General features: G+C 39.7%; 1 protein-coding gene across 1 annotated transcript in view; it reads right to left on the minus strand.

Moving 5' to 3' along the window:
- Positions 1 to 22,428, minus strand: part of Rspo3 (R-spondin 3) — an 82,820-nt gene extending 60,392 nt beyond the window's left edge. The window contains exon 1 of the mRNA XM_004651226.2: positions 22,046 to 22,428. Coding sequence (XP_004651283.1) covers positions 22,046 to 22,142 — 97 coding nt within the window. The 5' untranslated portion in view covers positions 22,143 to 22,428. The remainder of the gene's footprint in view (positions 1 to 22,045) is intronic.
- Positions 22,429 to 24,730: the final 2,302 nt, after the last annotated feature.

The following is a 24,730-nucleotide window of genomic DNA, read 5'->3' on the forward strand; positions in this document are numbered from 1 at the left end:
ATAAAATTCTTAAAATATAAAATATGAATTATTAGTAGTTATATATAAATTTGGTTACTAAGGCCTATCCTTTGCCTAACCACTTGCTATAGGATGGAGACTAGAAATGAAAGATGGACAGAAGTGGGCTGCACTGTATGTTAATATACTGTGGAGGATGTAATTAAGGTTTTCAACAAAAATAATTAGGAAAGCTCACTATATGTCACATTACACGGAGAATTCAGGGCTAAAGGTAACATCTAGTTTCTAATGTCATGATGTTAATCAGTCAATAAGCAAGTAAACAAAGAATTAAACACATATTGGTTGTTTTCAGTGTTGTAGATTAATTTACAAGTGGTTAAGGCAGAGGGGTCACTCTAATGAAGACTTTTCGAGGTTATTCCTTAATTTAGACCTTCCTCACATGAGAAAGAATTTTCCAGGTAGAACATCAGCCAGTGCAAAGACTTTAAGGCTGTAAGAAAGAAGCAGCCATGAGACTCACTTAAGAAGAACCTATGTGGAGTGAAAGGCAGTGAGGTTAGTTGAGGGTAGAATCTGATCCTTGGGATGCTTCTGGAAGAAGCATGCAGCTAAATATATTTAGACTCTGCATTTTTAATTAGATATCAGAAGGACAAAACACATATGGCTGATATAACTATTAATTTCAATTTTATTAATTTTTTGATCTGGGAACAGAATGGACATCTTGTATTCTATGAAAATATTTTCTCTTATTAATATATTTTATGTATTAATACAAATACAATTAATTAATATAAATATTAATACAAGAATTTTATATATAGGGAGGGAGGGAAAGAAAATGGGTATACCTAGACCTCTTGCCACTGTAAATGAACTCCAGATGGATGTACCACTTTGAGTATCTGGCTTTACATGGGAACTGGAGAATCCTACCCAGACTGTCAGGGTTTGCAAGCAATTACCTTTAAATGCTCAGCCATCTCTTTAGTTCCTCTCTTATTATTTTTATATGAGAGGACAATGTTCTAACGAACCATAAACTGTGAACTTACATTTAGATTCCAATTCTTAGAGATTATGCATCAATCTACATGTTCTTTGCTCTTGGGAATATTTCATTTCTCCTCTGTTCTGTCTCTTCTCCCACTACTAGTAATTTTAGTTTGCTTTGATGTTTTACATTTTCATTTGTCTTTTTCTGGATTATATTTTGGGGTGGGGTAGGTAAAGAGAAATGGGAAAATTATGAAACATACAAGTGGTCATAAAACAAAGGAAGAATAAAAAGTTTTAAGAATTATCAACTTGCATATATTTTTCCTTGTATTCTTCTAAATCTTTTCATTAACAATGTACATTGAAAGGGTCAATTATTTAGAATAATAATGCTATGGCTTTCACATCTCATATAGCCATTTTTTAAAAGAAGCTTAGCATTTTGTTCTTTTATTCATTAAATGAATTAAGTCATGGGCAAATTTCAAAGATGGTTCTTGAGAAATAGTGAAAATTATATTAGTTTTTCTGTGCCCAGCCAGTCTGGTCTAGTTACTCAGTCTGCTCCTGAGACTATAACAAAAGCATCTGCAGGCTCAAAACTAAAGAATCATTTTCCTAACCACAAATAGAAGCTCCATCATAAAGTTAGGGCATTCTGCTGTGGGTTAAGATGAAGGTACTGAATCAGCGTCTCCAGCTGTTGCTCAAGGAGGGAGAGCATCCCCTTCTCCAAGTGGCCATGCTCCCAAGTGGAGGTGAACAGAGGACAAGATGGGGTGGGGAAGGGTGAGAAACGCAGATTCTGTAGAGAGCCAGGACCTGTCGATGAGTTTGTGGGTGGTAATAACAGCATTTTTCAGAAGAGAGATCCAACTGTGTTCATCCAACAGTGGAAGTCATTATGTGCTCTGATCTGGCTGAAACAGCCATTTCCTCTTCTTCTTCTTTTTAAAGGGAATAATTAGAAATCAATGGAAATAGAAAATGTGATAGTTTAATGGTAATGACTGCATGGGTATGAATCCACAACTACTGACTTTATGTTCTTGAATGAAATAAACAGGCAAGCATGTAAAAACAGATAAATAACTGGTAAATGGATAATTTTCTTCTCTGTTCTACCAATTGAAGTGGAAAGGGTCTATTTTCACGACATATAGGTTAAAAAGTTTTGCTACATCAAACCACTGGTATGTAATGCATGCACTGTAAACTTGAATTCAAAAATATTATAGTGCCATTTTTTCTTAATTAGAAATGGAAATTTCCAAGGCCTTTGAAGAACATAAGATGAAGAAGATTGTAAACTGTGTACAGTTATCTTGGTGAGAAAACAAACTGAAAATTACATACTGGCAATCTTTTACCACTTTGGTGTTGCTTTTTTCCAGAATTCATCAAAACTTAAATAAATGGCACCAGATGAAAACTGCTCTTTGCTGCCTTTCAAATTTATTTGCAGGAAATTTTGTGTGTGTATTTTTTCCTTTTCTTAGCATTGGATTTCTAGGTAAGAAAAGCTCCTGAATTAAAAATGCAAGTGCAAAAGTTGCACATAGCCATGGTGGGAAATCAACTGCTCTTGATTTGGTTAAGTGATCCCCTCAGTGGAACAGGACCCATAGCTGGAGCTGGGAAACAAGTCAGAACCATATCCAAACATGAGCCTGCTCTCCATTATCAATCGAGGGCTACAAGAGGGCCTACATCTATTAAATTCTTTATAAAAAAATAATGGTTATCCCATTTGTCTGGTGCTAACTCTACTCTCCATTGGAGAATCTGCTTCGCTTTTTCAGATGGATGCAGATCCTGAGAGCCACCCCATCATACCTCAAAAGGGCCCCAGCTGAAACTAAGAATAATTGAAAAAACAAACAAGGGTGCTGTTTGCTTGGTGAACTGGGTACCAGCACAAGGGTGAAGGAGATCAACACAGAAAACAATCAATTCCTACCAAATCATATATCAAGAGGCCCAGAGGCCCCCAATAGCTCATCACTGAAGTAGACCAAAAATGAACCCAACATGGCTCACGGAAATTTTGTGGAAGAGGGGATGGAAAGAATGTCAGATCCACATGTTGGGTCATGATAAGTCAGAGACATTTCTCCTATCTATAACTGTGGGCAAACTCTACAATGCATGACCCATATACCTCAACAAGGAGGGGCCAGGGGGAGGGGGTAGGACATGGATGAGGCTAACAATGGTACCAAACTGACTGTATTCACTGAATACAAAACTAATAAATAAATAAATATATTTTTAAAAAAGGCAAAAATAAAGGAAGAAAAGCAGCTTATCAAAAAGCTTCAAAGTTCTGTAGCCAGGCTTGCCTTAAATTCATGGTGATCTTTCTATCTCAGCCTTACAAGTGGTGGTATTAAAGTATGAGGCATGAGCCATTACACCTGGCACAAGATTTATATTCATTGTTAAAGTATTTTATATTTATTTATTTATTTTAGAGACCAAGAGAGAGATGAGAGGGAGAGAGAGAGAGAGAGAGAGAAAGTAGAGGAGTAAAGGTCTATATTCATGGCTCCAAAACTTTATGGTGATATGTAAAGATGATTTGAGTACTTATTTAAAATGACAGAGCACAAAATTCTGTGTCCAAAGACTTTGACTTGAGAATCAAGAAGGCAATTTCAGTAGATGCTTTTGTAAAAAGCACTCAAGATAAGTCTGACCCAGTGGACATAATTACCACTTTCAATATGATACCATTACCATCTCATAAACAAGCATATAGAAGCAGTCTATTAGGGACTGATAGCATGATACAACATGGTTTTAGGGGACTGCAGAGGCGGCTCAGTCAGTAAAGTGCTTACTATGTTATGAGAACCTGTGTTCAGATTCCTACCAACCATGAAAATGCCAGGCAAGCATGGCGGACACCCTGCCACCACCACTATAGTTCCGGATCGCAGTAGGAAGTGAAGTGGGATACTAATGCAAGCTGGCTATATAGACTAGCTGAATCTCAGAAGACCCTCAAATGTCAATCTCTGGCTTCTACATGTATGTGTATACACATATGCCCAAACACATATAAACATACATACATGCACATTGCACACACATATATGTGGAAAAAGAAGCAGCCACATTGAAATAGGGCTGTAACTTTGTTGAGTTTCTGCTGTAAACAATTTCAAGGCCCATTGCACTTTCTAGGAATGACTCAGTCAATTATCCTGGTTTACTTCTCTTAGCCTCACTTTTAATCTAATGGGGTAATAGTGCTTACATCTCCACCACAGAGAACTCTCCTCATTTAACACCTTTCTTAGTCATAAGCAGAATTTTCACAGAGAAGGCTATTAGATCAGAATTAGGGTGTACATTTAAAGTCTACTCTTTTAAAGTAACTCTTTTAATTCTCCATTTATTTAATTACAAAATGATCAACAGTATATCATGTGATTGTTGCATGAATTACATGAAATAAATTACACATGTAAAAGTAGCAGATAGTTGTCTTTTCTTACTCAAAACCCTTTATGATATAGGGATAACATAAAAAGAACTGAGTAACATTATTTTCAAGATGTTTAATTTTAGCAACTGACCTCTTCAAAGTAATCAAACAATGTTACTAAGGTTATCAAAAGACTTACAAAAGAAATCATAATGACTTGTTGACATTTGCTAAGCTGGTTCTCTAAGTAGATTGGATTGTACACTGTGTGTAGTGGTCAAGGGGTTACCATAAAAGGTTTGAGAAATGCCCTGGAGAGATGAATAAAAAGGCACTAATTTTTAAACATACAATATTTCAATGTTTCTTTGGTAAAAATAATTCCAGTTGATGAGCTAGTATGAAAGTTCAGCTACAGAAATTAACCAGTGGGCCCAAAATGGAAATTTTCTCAGATAAACTATGCCACACCATTACAGGCTTTACCTAACAATGCCAGCTACATTTATAGAGCACATGGCATACTTCCTGTGATTGTCACAAATGTCGTGCTAAGTGATGACTCCTCTTCATGGGTCATAAATCTCCAGACAAGAAAATACTGGGAAGCATAATAAATTCCAGACTTTCAGCTGCTCTTCCATCTTCCTGCGTCATCACCACAATGCCGTCTAGTAGCCTTATTTCAAGGTAAAAAAAAAAAGAAATCTGGATATGGATAAGACTGATTGTAAGCAATCTAATTAATCTCCAAACTTCTAGTTATATTAAGTTGAATAAGCAATATTATGTAGCGGAGAAGTGGTAGCTTAGCATTTTGATTTAAGTTTAGCCAAATACTGTTTTTAAAATTCTTTCAGAATTTATATTTTAACAATGGTAAAATGCTACTGGAGCAGCTTTTAGGTGTGTTTATGCCACTTTGGTAATATAAGCAAATAATAAATGCTCAATAAATAGTTGTTCAATGAATTGATGAATTTATGATGTTAACTAGGAGTAAGTTGAATTTCATTTTTCTCATATTTTCCCAAGTAAAATTTTGTTTCTGCTTATTTCACATTTAAATATTGTTGAAACTTTCTGTGAAAACACAGCAAAACATTGTTAAGCCTCACCTTCACATTCTTGAAGTTTTGACACATAATTATCTAGGGTTAGAGCATGCTACAAGAAGGGCACAAAAGCTTTTTGAGTACTGTTGAAGGGACAGGCATAAGATCAGTGTCCTGCTCTCAGATTAATGAAAGAGTTGGAGAGCCACGATTTCATAGTGGATACAACTGAATTACAGACAATGATTTATTTCAACTACAAAAAAGGTATAAATTAGATACTGAACTTCCTGCCTTCTACTGTTGTGAGATTTCTCTCACAATAGTCTGTACACAGGAAGACATGGATTTTAAGATGTGTGATTCAATGTATGTGAATGTACTCCAATGAAGTTTATAAAGCTTCTGCTCATATTCCAAAGATCACTTTCCATTATTTTCTTTGCTAAATCATTAAATATTCAAGATTGACATGGGAATCAATTGGAAACTGAGCAGTGAATATTGTTATGTTGGAAGCAAAATGAGGAAAAATAGTATATCATTTTAAATGTTTCACCATTATTTATACAGTATACATTTTCTTTACTATTCCTTTCATTTCTTTTTTATATGTGAGAAAAGGTTTTTCTGGGTTTGTGCTTGCAGCAATCCTTCTGCTTTAGCCTCCCGTGTGCTGGGATCATAGGTGTGAACCATCACTCCATCCTCTAAAATATACCTTCACAGAAAAAAATAAACTTCTTAAATGTGTTTATTTAGGGTTGGGGAGATGGCTTAGCGGTTAAGGCATTTGCCTGTGAAGTCTAAGGACCCTGGTTCGAGTCCCCAGTACCATGTTAGCCAGATGCACAAGGGGGCACATGCGTCTGGAGTTTGTTTGCAGTGACTGGATGCCCTGGCACACCCATTCTCTCTTTCTCTCTTCCTCTGGCTCTCTTTCAAATAAATAAATAAAATATTTTAAATGTGTTTATTTATTGAAAAGTGTTATACATTTATGCAATTTACTTTATCATATTCACCCCATTATCCTCTCTTATATCCCTTCTACACTGCTCAATCCTTTCTTATTACCAATTAGTTGTCCCTTCTACTTTTTCTTTTTGTGTGTGTGTGTGTTTTGGTGATCCACTGAACTTAATTAAAATTTCTTGCAAGAACATAGGTGGAGGGCTATTTACCAGAGGTTAGGCAACTTACCAGTGGCTATAACACTGAAACAAATGTCTCTCCTCCAGCAACCACTAAGTGCCAAATTCATAACATAATCTTGATGGTGCTAATCTTATGCAGGTCTTGTTCAAACGACAATAGCTGCTATGAATTCATGAGGGCAACTTCAAGGTCAGTATTCCACATGCTTGACTTCTTCATTTGGCTCTTACATGCTTTCTACTCCTTCTTTGTCAATGTTCCCTGAACCTTGGAAGGGGTTTTATAGATGTCCTATTTAAGGCTAAGCACTCAAGAGTCACTTTTCAGCACTTTGATCAGTTATGAGATATAGTAGACCCTGCCCATTGTAAAAACAAAGAAAATATTCTTTAACTAAAGCTGAGAGCACTACTAATCTATGAGCATAAAGATAAATATTTAGTTATGGGTACATCAGGCCAATTTATCCAAACAACTGTTGTAGCCTCCCCACTAGGGCCTATGATGATTCTTCATATCATTTTAATCAGGTTTATAGTATAATACATGAATTCTCTCCTGTGAGGCAGGACTCAAATCCAATCAGTAAGTGGTTGGTTACCGCCACAGCAGTCATGCCACTACTAGGTGCCTATTACCTGGCTCTATACTGCTCTACACAACTACAGATTAGTAACGTATCAAGTAGGGTCTGCAGCTGAGTAAAACTGTTGATTTTTCTCCCCTGACAGCTTGCATAGCACCTTTTTGTATTGTGAAAGCTAAGTGGCAGAGAGGAAGCTTCCAGATTATTTCTAGCTGTATTTCTCAATGTCCTGCAAGCAAAATTTGGGGTGTCTTTAGCAGTAGGGTCTTACTATCTAGTTCTGGTGGACACTCAAGAGCAGTGGCAAGAGCCTGTTTTTATTTTATTTTTTATTTTATGGACCTCAGGGTTTCCCTGACAACAACTGATAAGGAACACCTCTCCATAAGGGGAAAAACAGCTTAATGCAAATTTAAAAGTTTACTTCATAAAGAACTAAACATGAAACATAGATAAGATGAGAAATCTTAGATTGTGAATTAGCAATAAGCTAAATCAGTGAGTTAGAATGTGTAGATTAAAAAAAATATTTTAGTATATTGACCAAGGGAAAGAAGAAACAAGTAGTCTAAAGCATGTACATATTTTCTAGTCAAGCATAGTAAGAACAATTAATACTGTAAAAACAATGTGAAGTTACACCAGTGAAGTTTCTGATGCTTTCACATGCTGAGCTGTGCCAGCCTTATTCTATGTAATTATCTATGTCCACAGATCCCACATCTTCATAGTCAGCTGAGGACTTAAATGTTTTTAAAATTGTGTCTGTGCTAAAGTTGTACAGACCTTTTCCTTTGCTAGTTTCCTTAATATGCAATATAACAATGATTCAAATTCTAAGTACTTGAGGGATAATTTAAATATGCATAAGCTATATGCAAATGCATACCATATTATATAAAGGTTCTGAATACCTGAGGACTAATGTGTCTGAGATGTTTTAGAACAAGTGCACTGTAAGGACTGAGGGATGCCTCTGTATACTCATAACTTGAGAATGCTGTGTGAACACGAAGCACAGAATGGGAACACTAGTGAGCTTTCACTGTTTGAGGGCTAGGGCACTACCCTGTTTTAACAAGTGGTATTGGGTATAAGCATTATCCTTTTTAATAGCTTTTGAGTAATACAGAAGCTAGATCTTACATCAGAGCAGAACACAGACAAGTTGCCTCTCTGGTGAGCATCTGGTAAAACAGTAAAAGAATAGCATTTGAACTGACATGATGATAAGAAGATCTGTAATCACATTCTACCTTTCTTAAACCACTTAAACACCAGTATTTTACATTTTCCAACTTAGATGAACTCATTTTTTTCATTTTGTGCATATTTAAACATTATCCTTATAGTGATAACTGAAAAGTAGTATTTTGCCGATCAAATTACATCGAATTCATTTGAATTCTTCTCTTGACTCTTTTGGTCTTTGGCATAGTGTATTACAATCTATGCATCAGATAGCATAAAGCCTGCTGTTGCAAACATTAATAAAGATTTATCATTTAGGAACAGTTACTTATGCTTTGTTTAATCTTGAATGAAAAGGATTTCTCTAAATATTTACATCAGAATGAATCCTGAAAAATTGCTGGCATACTCCCAAAAGGAGAGGGCTGGTATGGGAGTAGAAGGGGGAGGAGGTGGGAAGATTCTTGGTCATATAACTTTAAGCAGTCCTAGAATTTCAGGGAGCTTCCTGCTCAAATATGAAGAGTTTACATTAACAAAAAGGTACTTCAGGATGCAGAACAAGTAACTAAAGTGTGTGAATAGATAGCCACTTTAGTTTATTGCTCTTGTAAAAATGACCCACAACCACATGAAGAAAAGGTTAAAGAAAAGTAACCATATAGATTTCAGAGACCCAATAAATAAATCAACTGTAAGAAAAAAAAGTGGAAAAAGTTTGTGTAGAAACATCAAAACTATTTTAAGTAATGGTTCTCAAAATGGTTAATACACAGAAATAGCTCATTTCTCCCTGTGCTGTTACATGGAATAAGCATGGAAGAGCTAGGGAGACAGATATTCACTGTGATAAGGAAGGTAAATTAAATGCAGTGTTTTATTAATTAAATCAGATGTCTGTGTGCTTACTTTTTCTTTGGAAGAGTCTTAAATGAAGACTACTCAACCCATCTTTTAGTACTTAAGAATTGGAAGAGTGGATAAGGAAGAGAGTTTGGGCATGAAGGGTGAAGAAAAACATCATATACTGGAAAACATTGGGAATTTTTATTTGAAACATATCTGTTGATGTACTTCTTCCCCATAGCTTATGAGTTAAGCAGTTTGATTAAAAATGATCACATAAAGATTTTCCAAATTTTAAGAACTTCCCTTATGGTATTACCAGCATATAAAATTCAGAGTCAGAGACTCATAAATGAATTTCTAGATGTTGATGGGTTAGCCACATGGATACTGAAGATGGTGGTGGTAGTGTGAAATGGTTTAGAGCTCCTCTGTTGTTAAATTAGAAAAAAAGTTGGATTGTTCTATTCTCAGAAAAATATACTGGCAAATTCAACACAAAGAATACCAAATTTACTGTTCTATGTTGGTTATAGTGGGAGGCAGATCATTCTAACTATTGGGTGTGCAGAGTGAGGACAGAGTTTGTTTGTTAAATGCTGCCTGGAGACTTCCACTTGCAAGAAGAAGCTGACTAGAAAATAAATTTGACTGCCTGTCTGTATATTTGAAATAGTCATTCCACTTATCCAATATCTCAGCTCAGACAGTAAAGAAATATCCTAAGGTCATTTTGAATCATCCAAGACTTTGACGCTTTAAGAACAGAGACCCTTGGGATCTTTGTTTTTATTCAATTAAAGATCCATCAAAGAAGTGACAGAATATCCTTTCTGAGTATTTCCAGATAATGACAATGGTTTCAAAGCAATATTTTCCTTAGATTATTGAACACAGACATGTTTGTGCTTTTAAATGGAAATATTTAACAAGCTTTTAATTCCTCATATAATGAAAGTTTAAATTAACAGACCTAATTCTTTGTTGATAAGTTCTACTTATTTACTTGCCACTCCATGTTTCTACATGGTATTATTTTAAGAACAAAAAATTATAAGTTTATTCTTGGTCTTTTCCTAACTCTGGAGATGTTAGAACTCCGGTTGGGGTATAATATGCTACCATCCTCTTATTGCCAAATATCTAAGTTAATCTAAGAATGTTTGTAAGGAGTTTTTCTCTTCCCTTTTCCTCTTAGTCATATCATCATTTTATAAAGACTTAGTGTGAATTCCTGGGGCTTTTTTAATTTGTGCAAGAAGAGAGGAGGTGACTCATGATGATGACAGTAAGAGTTCTCTGTAGGCTTTGTACTCATGCAGGCAGACAGGTGGTTTGGGAGGACCATGATGTAAACTGGGCCTGTACAAACCATCCATTTCTACCTCCTGCATGCTCAGATTGAACAATATCTTGAGAAAAACAGCATTGTTTTCTGTTAGATTTCCTGCTTTCTGTAGGGACAAGTAACTAGGTCTAAACATGGAGCAATATCTGAAGCATGCTCCGATGACCCTCCTTCCAAGAAGCCTGGCTTTCTTCAGTCTAATTACTTTTGGCAATTGTGGTTATTGGGATTTGGCCTAGTGACTCACTGGAACCCAAATTTTCCCAAAGAGCCCCCTTAACAAGCAGAATTAGATCTGACAGGAAGCCCAGACTTCCACCTCGTTTCTACATGGAGCTTTCTCCGATTTATGGCACTGTTTGAAAATTCTTCATGGGCTAGAAAAGAATAATAAACAAGATTTAATGAAGATAACTACTCAATGAAGAGCACATTAGGAATAAAGTAAAAAGGTTCATGAATAAATAACCTACCACAAAACTTAGCTCATTAAGATAGTTAAACTCATGCTATTTATAGTAGTTTTCCTGATCACCAGTAGTCAATCTAAACTTATTCAGGGTTATAGAAACTATAAAAGAAAGGAATGTTTATTTCTTGTTGGGCAGTTTTCTAACCATTAAGATTTTCCTAACAACAGGAAAGACACTAGGGCACATTACCAATTATCTGGTAAGACATTAAAAAAAAAAAAAAACTCTTGTTTATTATTAAGAAGCTTTGGAAATAAGTTTGAGTATGGCTGATACCACATATTCTTTCTGCACTTGCACTATGCTCTCCCCTGTCCACCACAGTACTGCACTCATGCATGACTTGCATTTCTAAGGCAGTGCTTGAGTGAAGCCAGTATGTGCTAATGTCATTCTTATGTCTTCCTGTGTGCATTTGGCTCTTGTTATTAACCTGAGATAACCCTGTATCAGATAGCTCTGATGACACAAGTCAGTGCCTCAAATCTATCAATTCTTCATTGAGAATAATACAGTGCTATCAGACTGTTTCTGTTGCAAACTAGTATTTGTTTCAGTGATATATATCTCATTCCTTATCACACTTTACACAAGTTTATTTTGTCTTTCTAAACCTCATAAAGTAGACATTGTTTTCAACAGTTTCTCAATTGCAGAAGTTATTCTTGAATTAATGTTATGATATTTGTCAATCTCAGCAGTGTATTAGAACCATCAATACTAGTTTTAAAAATAAGGGTATCTTGGCCCAATCCACAGAGATTGTTTCATTTAGCCAAGGTTGTTTCTTTTTTTAAAGATCTCAAGGTGATTCTAATATGAACTCTGCTTCAAGAATCACCATATCAAGGTCCATAAAGCAACAATTCAGAGTGGAGGTTATTATTAAGCTCATGGCAAAAGTATTATAAATAACAGATTTTATGAAGCACCATAAAGATAGTTTTTTGGATAACAAAATCTATCCAGGGAAATATCTGTTGTGGTTGTAAATTACATATAAAGATTTTGATATTTAACTACAAAATTATAGCTTTGTCCACATCCTCATGCCTAAGTTAATCTTCTCCTGGATATGTGCAGCATATTTGGGAAGAATAATTTTAGAACATTTCAGAGGAACTGTGCAATTCTATTACTTTTAATGAAAAAAATCATAAACTTTTATGCTTCGATATCAGCAGTATGTTAGGTTTAAGAAAAGAGAGGACAAAGGACAGAGAAGAGATGTAGAAGGATACACTTGAAAACCAGAGATTACCTACACAGTACATACTTGAGAAAGACTTTTGGTTTGTTTGTGAGGCACAAGAAAGAGTGAGTGAAGAAGAGAAAGTAAGAGAAAGAAAATATAAAGTAAGGTCTAAGAATATAATTGGCTAAAGTACCAAGTGGACATGGCGTGACAAGCTGAGATGGGTAGGGTTAGTTTCAGTTCAGGGGTTCAACATCTACTTACTCATTGGGCATGTGTTAAGAAAACGGTATTCTAAAATATGTAGCTCCCAGGATCGGTTTCTTTGTGTGGTGGTGGTTCATCCTGTGTGGTTATAAAATGGGTGCTGCTTTACCACTCTTTCAGGAATGGGCTTTATATTGGAGTATAATTATAAAAGTACTTAGTATCATACTTATATGGACAATTTTGTGGAGTGAATATACAGCTTGCATTATCGTGTATTCAACTTATAAAGGTGTTTGAGGCAACTAAGTCTAATCCATTCTCCTTCTAAATTCTGAGATAGTGAGCTAGATATATTGATTTTGATATGGAAACCTCAACACAAACCAGAGGAAACAAAAGTGAAATCTTAGACTTGGATATATCCAAGCCTGGGCAATTACTCACTGTGAATGTTGCAAAATGAGATGAATGAGACTTGAACTGTTATCCCATCCTGAGATGAGCACACTTTATAGAGAAATCTACTGGAAAGTAGCAATGCCACTGATAAACAGATGATAAGTCGAAATAAAATGGTTCCAAAATCATTTTATACCTTTTAGAAGTGTATATTTCATTCCCATAGTTTTTCAAGTCTCATTATTTGTGGCAAAGTGACATGCTGCACATATAATGAGACTTCAAAGTATAATTTTCAACTACAAGATTTAGCAACTTAGAACTGTCATGTATGATTTCAACAACAATTCTCTTATGTAACACAGAGATTACTATAAAAATGAGAAACCACAGTTGAGAATCATAAGATATTTAAATGAACAAGGTGCTTTAATATAATTGATCTTACTTGGTACTGCTATGAAGAATGAGTCACAATGCAGCATAAACACTTTTGATAATAAGTGAGGCATCTCTGGGTTTTATCTCCTATGTCTAGCTAATCTTTTTATATGAGTGACACTGAGTGACCCTATAGACCTTGGCTTCTTTCTAAAATTGGATCTTAATCCCTAACTGCTTCCCTTGCTCCTCAAAATAAAGATAATTCAAAAGAAAAAGAAGGTTCTGACCAAACCTGCTTGTCTATATTCTTATGATTTTGTAAACCTATCATTTCCCATTCACCAACATTTATAAACATATGCTTCCACCTTTAGTGCCAAATATGATCTTACTTCTCACCTTTATATCAAAGTAATAATCAAAAACTATTGACTTCATAAAGGTAAATGATTTTCTATGTCCTCCTGCTCTATACTCACTATCATAGAATAGACCATTTCTTCTTAAACCTGGACCTCAAGAATCATCTTTTACTTATCTGCACAGGTCACCTCTGAAAGGGCGACATCTAGCAAGGTTCCACCATGTAATGGCTAGCACTCTGGCCTCTGAAAGGCTGCCATGTGGCAGGGAAGTTCTCAAGTATTCTTCTACTTGGCACTGTAAACCCGCTCTCTTTGATTCTAAGCCCAAGGACAAGATGAACCTGCTGTAGACTGAGTTTGCTGATTTAATCTACAGCTTTAGTTTTCAGACACTAAAAATCTATGAACGATGGGACATATCATAAATAACATTTTTTTTTTCAGTTTGATAAATTGCTCAGCAGTTCATATTCATGGGATAAACTTTAGGGAACAAACTTACTTATTATAAATGAATATTTGTTTGTATTTTTCATTTGTACCTGATAAACCTAGTTGAGTAATAAAGAACTATTCAACTCCCTAATCATGACTTAGATTCTCAAATGAAAAGCTTAAATGTTGAAGAGACGATTGGAATGGGGTACATCTAAGTCCTTCTTTATGTCAACTTTCTCATGTTTCCATGGATGCAATATGGCCTAGCATGGTAAAAGGACTTGTATAGGTTATCTAGATGTTTGTGACAGTGTTTGACATCAAATACAGGCCTTCAGTTGCTCACTGTGCCCCCCTCAGCATTCACTAGGGACTCTCCATTCTCAGATTTCAGGCTCTATCACAAACTTCTGAAACTTGCTACCCACCAAATTCTTAAAGGTCAAATGGAACTTCAAGTGAGACAGTGCTGTGAAGTATAGGTTATATTTTTGCATTAAGTATAAGTAAAGTTATAAGCAATGAAGTCTGTTTAATTGGACAAACATGTTTAATTGTGTTCTTTAATACCACGGACTTTTTTTCTATTAAGAAAAATTCTAAAAGAATTTTAGTGACAAAAGGATAACTAGGTCCCTTGCCAACATTACAAACCCGACAGAAATACCCTTATCATACAAGAGACAGCTACAGTCATATTTTTTAATGAACACTTGTCTAACTATGAAATGATTGCAGATATTTTGCTCAAGTTTCATGTTGTTAATTTTTTTAGGCAGAAAATGGGAATTGTCAGTACTTATATGTAGTCATTTCACATTCTCAGCCTCAGCTACCCTACAATTTATGACAATGGAACACTCAATTATTTTTAGTATTGGTGGCTAGATGAAAAGTTTCATCATAATGCTAGTAATATTCCTGAATTAAAAGATCTGACGGGTTTAATTAAACAAAAATTACTAGCTCCTTTCACAGATGCTAAGTAAAGCTTACTGGAAAAAGTGTTTCAAATTTACTAGATAATCCAACAAGTGCTAAATTTTAAGAAAATCAGATCATATTAATCCTGAAGAAAACTCTACAACAAAAACAGGAAGTAAAATGAAAAAAACAAAGATATGTAAAAAAGACATGTAAATATATAAAAAGAAATAACATTTTTTCAGAGTATCTCTCAAAACTGAATCATGATTTTCCTGCTGGTAACCAAAGTTGGTTCTTAGACTTCATGAGACACAGAATCCACTTGTGGTGGCTTTTCAAGACTTCACTATTTAGAAAATGGTATTTTTTTTTGTGGGGGGGGTGGATTAGGATATGTGAATAAATCGTGGAGAATTGAGAAGACAGAGATCAAGGCAAAGTATAGCTTAAGACTTCAATGGAGATACAAGAAAAGATTTAGTAAATCTCTGTATCCACAATAGTTGTATCAATTATAAACTTATCAATTATAAAGAATGGATTCTTTAAAATATTTATTCATTTATTTGAGATAGAGAAAAAGCAATAGATTGAAAGAGAGAATAGGTACACTAAGGCCTCTAGCCACTGTAAAAATGAACTCCACACACATGCACCTTGTGCATCTGGCTTTACGTGGGTACTAGGGAATCCTACCGAGTCCTTGGGCTTTACAGGCAAGCACCTTAATCACTGAGCCAGCTCTCCAGCCCCAGAGTGGAACTTATGACTGTAACCTTACACAAGATTCTGAAATTTTGTTACATAAGATTTGAAAGAACCATTTCATATATAAGATCAGACATCTAACTAAGAAATATTTTAGACATTTAGTAGCAATCTGGAAACCTCTGTTCAGATTCAAATACTCTAAAAGCAACAAGTTGCTAATAAAGACATTGTGTAGAGATGTAGCAATAACTTGAGAGTTGAATTTTATTATCTGGTATAATTTCCATTCATTACTTTCTCAGAACCTAATTTGTAGAATATTAAATACCAGGGTATCCTTTAATGGAGAAATGACTTAGCAAAGTTTACCTGCTTAGAAGTTGAGATACTGTCCACATTTTATGCTTATTAAATGAATTATGATAAGTAGTTTTTACACTTATTATTATTTAGTAACTTTGAATCAAAGTCACAGTATTTCAAAATTACCATCTTGAATACGCTTAATAAAATCCTTATACAAATGGTAACCAAGATACTTTAGGAAATGACCCACAGTGTAATAATTATTTGAATTAGAACTCACAAGGTAAAGGGACTTTGTATTTAGATGTTGCCAGTACTTCTTATGAATATGAATTTGGTGTTGATTTGTAGTTATTACATGATATGCCACAAAGAATACTTTATGCAGCAAATTTGTTCACATCTCTATATGTAAGTAATGTAAATAACATTGTTTTCTTAAAAATAAGGTAACAAATGCAAATCTGACAGAGTACTTGATGACCCACCAAAGGTTAGTGGTAAGACCCTATTGCTGAAGACACCATATGCAGCTGACACCTGAAATGGCATGGCTGGAAGCCAGGAGAGAGTCAGTCCCCAGACAGTCAGCTGTCTAGTGCCAGAAGGTGCTACATGGGTGACTGGGGGAACCAACTTTGGTTACCAGCAGGAAAATCATGATTCAGTTTTGAGAGATACTTTGAAAAAATGTTATTTCATTTTATATATTTACATGTCTTTTTTTACATATCTTTGTTTTTTTTTTTAATTTTACTGCCTGTTTTTGTTGTAGAGTTTTCTTCAGGATTAATATGATCTGTCCAAGCAACTCATGGTCCAACCTACTTAGCAGCAAATAACCTGTTGTGATGCCCACACAAGTGCAATAGTGGCACACAGCCATAGTGGGGAACCTACTGTTCTTGATTTGGCTAACTGATCCCCTCAGCAGTACGGGAGCCATAGCTGCAGCTGAAAAACAAGTCAAAACCATATCCAAACATAAGCCCACTCTCCAATATCAAGCTACCATCAATCATGGGCTACAAGAGGGCCTACACCTACTAAACTCTCTCTAAAAACAAGTAAGAGTTATCTCATTTGTCTTGGTACTAACTTACTCTCCGTTGGAGAATCTGCTTCTCTATTTTTCAAATGGGTGCAGATCCTAAGGAGAGAGCCACCCCATCATACCTCAAAAGGGCCCCAGCTGAAACTAAGGAAAATTGGTGAAACAAGCAAGGGTGCTGTTTTCCTGATGAACCGGATACCAGCACAAGGGGAAAGGAGACCAACACAGAGAAAAATCAACTCCTACCAAATCAGAAAGCCAGAGCCTCAGAGGCCCCCAACACCTCATCACTGAAGCAGACGAAAAATGAACCCAACATGGCTCAGGGAAATTTTGCGGAAGAAGGGGGCAGAAAGAATGTCAGAGCCACATGTTGGGTCATGATATGCAGAGACATTTATCTTACCAATAACTGTGGGCTGACCCCACAATGCACTACCCATTTACCGCAACAAGGAGGGGCTGATGGGGAGGGGGTAGGTCACGGATGAGCCTAATAATGGTACCAAACTGCCTGTATTTGCTGAATTGAAAACTAAAAAAAAAAAAAAAAAAAAAAAAAAAAGCAGGGTTAAGCTACAGAAAAAGCAAACAGACAAACAAGTGAGGAAATGCACTGAAGCCCATATCCAAATGGAATGTATTCAAAACTTATGGTTTAAAGCGCATGGTAGAATTAAATGTTTTCCTATCTGATCCATTAATCTGTTATTTCCAAGGATCAGCAATAAAATTACCACAAGTGTATTAGATCTCAACATCTGAAGCAATGCCATGAGCAATGACCACTATATTCCAGTCAGTCTGTTTCTGTTTCATTGCAAATAAAAAGTATTTTCTTTTGGTGACTAGGGAATTGGCTTAGAGGTTATGGCATTGGCCTGCAAAGCCTAAGAACTTGGGTTAGATTTCCCAGGACCCATGTAAGTCAGATGCACAAGGGGACACATGGGTCTGGAGTTCATATGTAGTTACTAGAGGCCCTGGTGTGCCCATTCTTTCTCTCTCATAAATAAATAAATATTTTTTTAAAAATTTAAGAAGTATTTTCTTTTTATTCTTGCACCCTTTCTCATTCTTCTTTATGTAAACAAAACCTTTTGAAAGTCTTTTAGTTTGTTCAGTGGGTGAGTATATTTTGACTATTATGCATATAATAGATTTTCAAAATTTGTATTACCTAGAATCTGAATAATTTAAACTTTTAAGTAATAGATGGCCACAAACCATAAAATAAAATGCTTGGTATGTTATGTTTCTAAAAACAGTATTCTGGTACTTTATAATCCTATAATGTTTCCTGCCTAATGAAAGAATGTATTCTATTGAACAGACTTCACTAGTTCTTTCAAGTATTTAATTCTTACACATTGGTCACCATTGTTTCAATAAATAGATATTTCAATTCAAAGACATATAGCCAAGTGGAAAAGCTTATTCTATAAACATATCAGAAAATAGCCATCAAATTAATTATTTCATTATCCTGATGTCTTCTCTATGACACAAATCCACATATAGTATGCACTCATATGAAGCCTCATACATGAAGCTTGCGACAAAATACAAGTTCCAATGACTGTCTCCATGATTTTAATGTAAGTTACTCAGCCCCTGTTTTCAGTCCCCTTCTGTGTGGAATAGAGAGGTTTGAGGCCTGCTTTATACTTCAAGTGACAACTTCAGCCCCCACATAAATAACCCAAATAAAAATATGGAACATTAGTAAGGGGTAATAATTATTGTTATGGGGAAGAAGATGTTTACATTTTCTTAGTAAATAACCCAGAATTCAAAGGTTGACTTTACTGAGATACAAAGATGGCTGGAAATGAACTAGAAACTGAGTTTAGTTTTCTGAAGTTAGCATCCTGTACTCAAACCTTGGGCTTTTCTCTGAAAATTTATTGAATGGTATTTTAAAATAACTTTAATTTTTATCTTGAATAATTTCAATTTTGTCACCTAGGAGCTGTATAACATCCAAATCAGTAGTATTTTGTTGTGCATTCACTCACCATAATTAAATAGGTATTTTAAAGAATTTTGCTTTTTCATTAAATGTCTTTCATTGAGCTATCAGTTTGTATTAATTAGGATAACTGATTTGCAGCAAATTGGAGATTAATGGAATACTTATTATTTTAGGGAAATGACTTCACTTATATGCTATGACTCTTTTTTTTTCAAGGTAGGATCTCACTCTAGCCCAGGCTGACCTGGAATTCACTAGGGAGTCTCTGGCTGGCCCCGAACTCACGACGATCCTCCTCCCCCTGCTTCCCGACTGCTGGGATTAAAGGCGTGCGCCACCACGCCCGGCTTGCTATGACTCTTTTTATTTTTTTCGTTTTGTTTTCGGTTTTTCGAGGTAGGGTCTCACTCTAGCCTATGACTCTTTAGATTAAAAAATATTTAACACTGCAAGTGATCTTCTTTGCTTGTAAGAATCTTTGGCACTTACACGTTCAAGAAACTGTTTTAAATTTTCTAGCCCCATCATCAGTGACAGTCCTGACAGTTTAAAGGAAGTGAAGCTATTCATGTACGACTTAAGAAGGGTACTCAAACATGTACTTAGGCTGTCTATTGAAGAAAACCAGAAATGACCATATGTTTTTTAAACGTTTGACCTTATTTTTCATGTTAAAACATTTTGCCAGTTCTTAATGAGAGAGAAGCCTTTTATTCATAGATTTACAAAGAAATGACCCATATCAATTTCTGAGCATGCAGTTTGACTTTTCAGTTTCTGAACATGTAACAATCTTTCTGTGCTCCCTTATTCCCCATTTCTCCACGTAGGGCTGCACCTGCCATCTCCTCTCTTCTCGGAGGACGCAAGGGGTCGCCCCTCTTCCAGGATTTCACCAGCAACCAAACGCAGACTCAAGCGTGAAGGAGCGAGGAGCATCTCTTGAAGGAGCTCTCTCCTAAACCCAGACCCATAGAATCATTGGAATTTCAACTCAATACCACCCGTTTCCTCTTTCTTTCCAGCTACCCAACCAGTAGGTGCCTTTGACTTGGTCTTGAATGATTAAGGTTGGGTGAGACGCAAGTTCGCCTTTCAACTACTTTAATCCCTTGGAAGCTGGCTCAGAGGTGCACCCCATCGACCTTCCTGCACCCTCCGTGGTCCTCACAAATGCACAGCAAACTTTCTTTCTGGTACCTTCCTTCAGAAACCCGGAGCCCCCAAACCGGAAACGGAGGCACCACCATACAGGACCTCTGCCCCGCCCTAGCAAGTGTGTAGGTCCCAGCTGGGGGACGTTTTTTCCCGCTGGAGTGGACGTGGAGCGCCCAGTTGGCACTTGCTGTAGTGGACAAGAAGCTATGCTTCCTTCCAGCCTCCATTTTCCTCCTCTGCCCTACGCCCCCACCCCCGGGCCCTGCAAGGAGAGGAGGCTGGGATCTCGAGCCCCAGGGCACTGTGGAGCCCCAGGCCGCTCCTTCTGGGAGGCGGCCACAGGGCCGGAGCAAAAGAGTGGGTGGGAGAGTTGCAGAGAGTACAAACCATTCAGAGGCCAAGAATAATAAATCAGATGCTGCCCTGACATGTTTAGTTTTGGCCCTCCTGCACCCTGCTATGAGATCCTAGGGCAGTGAGGCCGGCGGAGCCACTGGCGCTTCAGTCCACCCACATCTTTTAAAGGCAGTTTTCAGGTGAATCAAACCTTGTCTGGCAGAGGCTAGCGGTACAAAGGGAGCTTTCAGGGACCCTCACGCCCAGGGGCAGGGCAGAGACAAACAGAGACCAAGAAGCGATTACTATGTTTCCATCTCACACTAGAAGTGTTGTGTCCTCCGAGCTTGCCCTCGTTCCTGCCCCGAGGGGTTTTGTGGGCTGGACACTTGGGGTGGGAAGCGATCCTCCCAGAGGACTGGGCGCAGCCGCGGATCTTGTGCTGATCAGCCTCGGAGGTCCAAGCCTCCGGTCAAGAGTATCTCTCTCTACGCAGGGAACGCTCACCTCCCCCCCTTTCCCCTCCAGAGCCCCCAGCATGGAGCCAGGGTCTTCCTTGGCTCTGTGATGGGAGTTCTCCACAGTGCAGATGCCGGAGCACTGTGAGTCCCGGGCTACCCGGGAGAGCAAAAAGTGCCACCCTTGCACCTCTTCCCCATTTCCGAAAGACGCCACTTGGGCACATCAATTTACTTGGGATGAAGCCTCACCGAGGCTGCCTTTTAATCCCAGCTAGGGTATTTCCCGAAATCACTCTCCCTAGAAATTGGATAAAGGAGCAGCAAAGAACGGAGCGAGCTCGAGTGTTCAAGGGGAACTCCACCCTCAGTATGCGCCGGTCTCAAGGGACCCACTTGAAAGGGACTGGGATGATCCAAGCGCTCTCCGGTGACAGGCACAAGGGATTCCTAACTGCAAGTCCCAAGTCTCGGGAGTTAGGAGTTCGCAACTGGGTCAACACACGGACGTGGGACCCACCCCCCACCGCTCCGTTCCACTCTGCTCTTTTAGTGCGTGTCGGGAGCAGCTCGTGTGGTCGTTCCTCCCTCCGCCCGGGCCACTTCACCACTTGGGCACAGTCGGGGGACCCAAGCAAGGGGTCCCCGTCCCCGCGGCGGCGCGCGACCTGCTGACACGCGGTGAGCTGGTGTCACGGCTGCACCTCTATGCCGCAGACTGGGGCATCGGGGAGGCCAGGCTTCCTAGCCGCCGTCGGAGCTCGCCCGCTCCGCACAAATGCGCAGAGCAAGTCTGCTGAAGGAGCCTGCATCTCCGCGCGTGAAGTACCAGGGGGCGGGAGCGAGGGCAGCTCCCGGTGCGCTGACCTCCGCCCGGCGCCCGTTAGGATGCTGAGCAACAAGGGGCGCCCAGGACAGCCCCGGCGCCCGCACCGTTATCCCCTGGGGGAGGCAGAAGGGCAGGCGGGGAGGACTAGTGCCCGAGGGAGCTGATTTGGGACAAGCCCAGCGACGGGACAGGTGAACGCGGCGGGAGGGACACTCGCGCAACCCCCCCCCCCACTTACTTCTCCGCTGGCGCCTTCCCCTGGAGGCGTTTTGGCTGCCGATGTATTCCATAAAGTTCAAAATGATAAAAAACCAAGAAATCAGTCGCAAGTGCATAGTAACCCAGTAACGTTTCCCTTCCTTTCTCCTTTTGCTTTTGATCGTCAGTTAGTTATATGCAACGTTTTTGAAAAAAAAGTCTTTGCAGGTGACAGGCGTGTCTACATGGAGAGAGACACGCGCCAGGCAGCGGGACTTCTCCACCGAGATCCGAAAGGCGTGCGGCGATGGCCAGCGGAGCGGGGCGGGCGGACAGGGACACCAGCTAGGGCATTTTCGAACGGCCCGAACCCTGACGGCCCCTCTGGGGTGGCTGTCATCGCCGCACACGGAGGTGGTGGGAGCCGCCCCGGGCGGGCGGCCGCAGGTACCCCGACGCGTGCGGCGAGCGGAACGGAATCCGGGCGAGCGGGCGGCGGCCGCGGGGCTCAGAGGCTGCGGCGGCTGCGGCGGCGGCGGGGACCCGGGCAGCGCAGGGGAGCGGGCGGCGCGGGCACCTCGGCCATGGCCCAGGGGCGGCGGAGAGACCCCGAGCTGCTTCTGGCGTTGGCGAGCGGGAGCCGCTCCAGTGCTGGGCCGGGCCCGGAGCACCCCATAGGGGAGGAGGGGGAGGGAGAAAAGGAGGGGGAGGGAGAGAGGGAGGGAGGGAGGGAGAGAGGGGGAGCCGAGGGGATGGCTGCGGGGGGCGGGGAAGGAAACTGCTGGAGCAACAACCCCGAGCGACCTCAATAACTTTCAATTTCAAGAGGGAAAGAGGGAGCTGGAAAAATACAGGCGTTGGGATTTGGCAGAAGGACGGGAAGAGGCGCCTAAGGGGTCCCGGGTCTGCGGTGGAGCATCTCTGGACGCGGCCACGACGGCGGGAGGACCCGAGCGGGAACTGGGGGAGGCTCTGCGGGCGGGCGGGCGGGCGGAGCCAGGTCCCTTGGAGGGGCAGCTCCCGGCGGGGAGAGGTGGGCGCGGGGCTGGGAAGTTTGAGCCGACCGTCCAGCGGGCCGAGTCCCTTCCTCCCCACCCCCAGCCCCGGGTCCCGCCGGTGGCCACGGCCTCGGGCTGCGAGCACCCCTCACTCGGTGGCGGTGCCCCTCGGCTCCCGCGCTCCCGTCCACCCCAGCCACCGGCCCCAGGCAGCCAGCCTTTCGGCCCTCAGGCAGCCCACGGGAGGGGTTCTGACAGTGGACGCCTTAGTAGCTCCGCTCAGCCTCTCCCTGGGTTGCTTTTCAATAAAAGTAGCTGCAGCTGGATGCCAGGCGCGTGACCCCGGAGGAACTCGGTGGTCTCCGCTGGGCGGCTGTTTACCTGCTCGCAAGGGGAGGACCCAGAAGTGTGTGTGCTCAGGAACGTCCTCTTGGAAAAGCTATTGGTCTTCCACTTCATTCCAAACCGAGCCTTTGCTGGCTCTGGAAGATCCCTCCTTCCCTGGGGCACTGCCTAAGCACTCTGCTCTGCTCGCTTGTTCGCTTGCCTCCCTTCTCCTAATGTTCTTGGGAGGATCTGTTGTGCATTTCTGGTTTCTCATCTGGGGGACTGGGAATAATATGTGGAAAGAGATTTTCCCCATCTTGGGGGAGGAGAAAAAGTTGCTTTTTTTTTTTTTTTTTCTGTTTCCAGAGCAAGTGGCGACCCATAGCACTCCCATAGCACTAAGGAGCTGGGTTCCCTGGGTCAAAGAAAGGTGAGAGAACTCAGGCAGGGTGCTGTTAAGCAATGGACTTCTCACCTCTTCTCTCTAGCACCGCAGGCCCAAGAAGTTTTTGAAGTGACTGAAAAAGTACTTAATTGAGGGTCCCAAGCCTCAGAGTGATTTTAACATAAACCTGTCCTAAGTGTATTTAACCTATCTGAAGTTTTCTTAGGCAGCGCCAAAGTTGTATTATGCAACACTGAACTTCTGGGAGGCCACTTTGAAAACGTCCCTGTGATTCATAGACACCTTCCTAATTCTAATTTATTAATTTTTCCACTAGAATAATTTGGATTTAGAAAATGTCCAAAGCCTTGCTGAAAAACAAACAAGACTTTCATGATTACAATTAATTTTATATATATATTTATTTATTTATTAGAGGGAAGGAACGACTGAGAGAATGGGTACTCCAGGGCCTCTAGCCACTGTAAATGAAATCTAGATGCATGGGCCACCATGTGATTCTGGCTTACATTGGTTCTGGGGAATCAAACCTGAATCCTTACACTTAGCAGGAAAGCTCCAAGCAGCTCTAAGCCATCTCTCCAGCCCTGAGTGCCTTCAGTTTATGTGCTAGTGCATTTGAGGAGAAGTAAAGGATATGTCTCCTACTTGTCCAAGCTTGCAATGTGCCCAACTAGTGTATTTGTTACCCACCCTAAAAGTGGGATTGCTAGATGGAGATAAAATGGCCTGGGTGCACTTTAGGGAACTTGACATAGGTGTTCCTTTTAAGGTGCTAAAACTTAGAATCTGGGAAGGTGGCTTTTGGTGATAATTCTTTAATTAAATGTTTTTTTTTTAAGTATTATATATGGGCAGGGCAGTATCCTTATAAAAATTATGATTATTGACTTAAGTTTTAAAGAATTCTCTTCTAACCCATTCCTCTTCCTGTGGTGAAAGTGTCTTTTGAACATCTGCAAATAGCAGGGAAGCAGGGCATGTGTATTCACAC

This window comes from Jaculus jaculus, chromosome 9 (genome assembly GCF_020740685.1).
Source record: "Jaculus jaculus isolate mJacJac1 chromosome 9, mJacJac1.mat.Y.cur, whole genome shotgun sequence".
Lineage (NCBI taxonomy): Eukaryota > Metazoa > Chordata > Mammalia > Rodentia > Dipodidae > Jaculus > Jaculus jaculus.